Source organism: Penaeus monodon, chromosome 15, assembly GCF_015228065.2.
Source record: "Penaeus monodon isolate SGIC_2016 chromosome 15, NSTDA_Pmon_1, whole genome shotgun sequence".
NCBI classification, from domain to species: Eukaryota; Metazoa; Arthropoda; class Malacostraca; order Decapoda; family Penaeidae; genus Penaeus; species Penaeus monodon.
This window is the reverse complement of record NC_051400.1, coordinates 28,595,101-28,595,927: the sequence shown is the minus strand read 5'-3', so window position 1 is coordinate 28,595,927 and position 827 is coordinate 28,595,101. Positions and strand designations below refer to the sequence as shown.

Genomic DNA, 827 nt, shown 5'->3' with positions numbered 1-827 from the left:
AAAGATTAACCAAATTGTTTATTCTTGTCTCTTTTATTTTTCATTATAATAAAGTTGGTTGAGGTTTTGGAATGAATAGCGAATCGGCTGAAACAGTTGTATTCAGCATTTCTGTGATGACATTATTCAATGTTGCTTGTATAGAAGATTGATAGTGATAGATATTAGAAGCTGATGCTTAAAATTAAAGTTTCCCCTTGAGGATTCCATTTTAAGACCTTTTACATGAGAACTGATATCATTTTCATTTTTATAGCAAATGAAAATATTCAAAGTTTGTCTATAAGAGACATATGATCAGAAATAAATAACAGACCTCTCTTTGTTCAGTTACAAACCTCCTGCTCAGGGAACTCCAGGTGCACCAGGCGAAGACCCTACCACAGACTACATGAATGTCTTAGGCATGATCTTCAGCATGTGTGGCCTCATGATGCGAGTAAGACATTCCTCAGCATTTCCTGAATTTAAATACTCATACAGATTACTCTATTATTAATATTTGAAATATATATACTTACATTCATTTCTGAGACTGATAATAATCTGATGAATTAAATTTGGTTAAATTGCTTGCTTATTTTGATTTTTTTCTGAAAAATCTCTATATATTTCTTTTTTGTGACTGAGATTTAAATTTCTCTTTTCCAATTTTCAGTTAAAGTGGTGCGCATGGGTGGCACTTTACTGCTCTTGCATCAGCTTTGCGAATTCTCGAGTAAACGATGATACGAAGCAGATGCTCAGCAGTTTCATGTATGTTGTATAATGTTTTGTTATAGATGTTGATTGACCAATAGAGCAGTGTTTTCAACTCGGTGTCAACT

General features: G+C 33.0%; 1 protein-coding gene across 1 annotated transcript in view; it reads left to right on the top strand.

Moving 5' to 3' along the window:
• The window catches only part of LOC119581914 (protein Asterix-like), a 2,855-nt gene that overhangs the window by 864 nt on the left and 1,164 nt on the right, over positions 1-827 (top strand). Inside the window, exons 2-3 of the mRNA XM_037930078.1 lie at positions 331-439; positions 659-756. Coding sequence (XP_037786006.1) covers positions 331-439; positions 659-756 — 207 coding nt within the window. The remainder of the gene's footprint in view (positions 1-330; positions 440-658; positions 757-827) is intronic.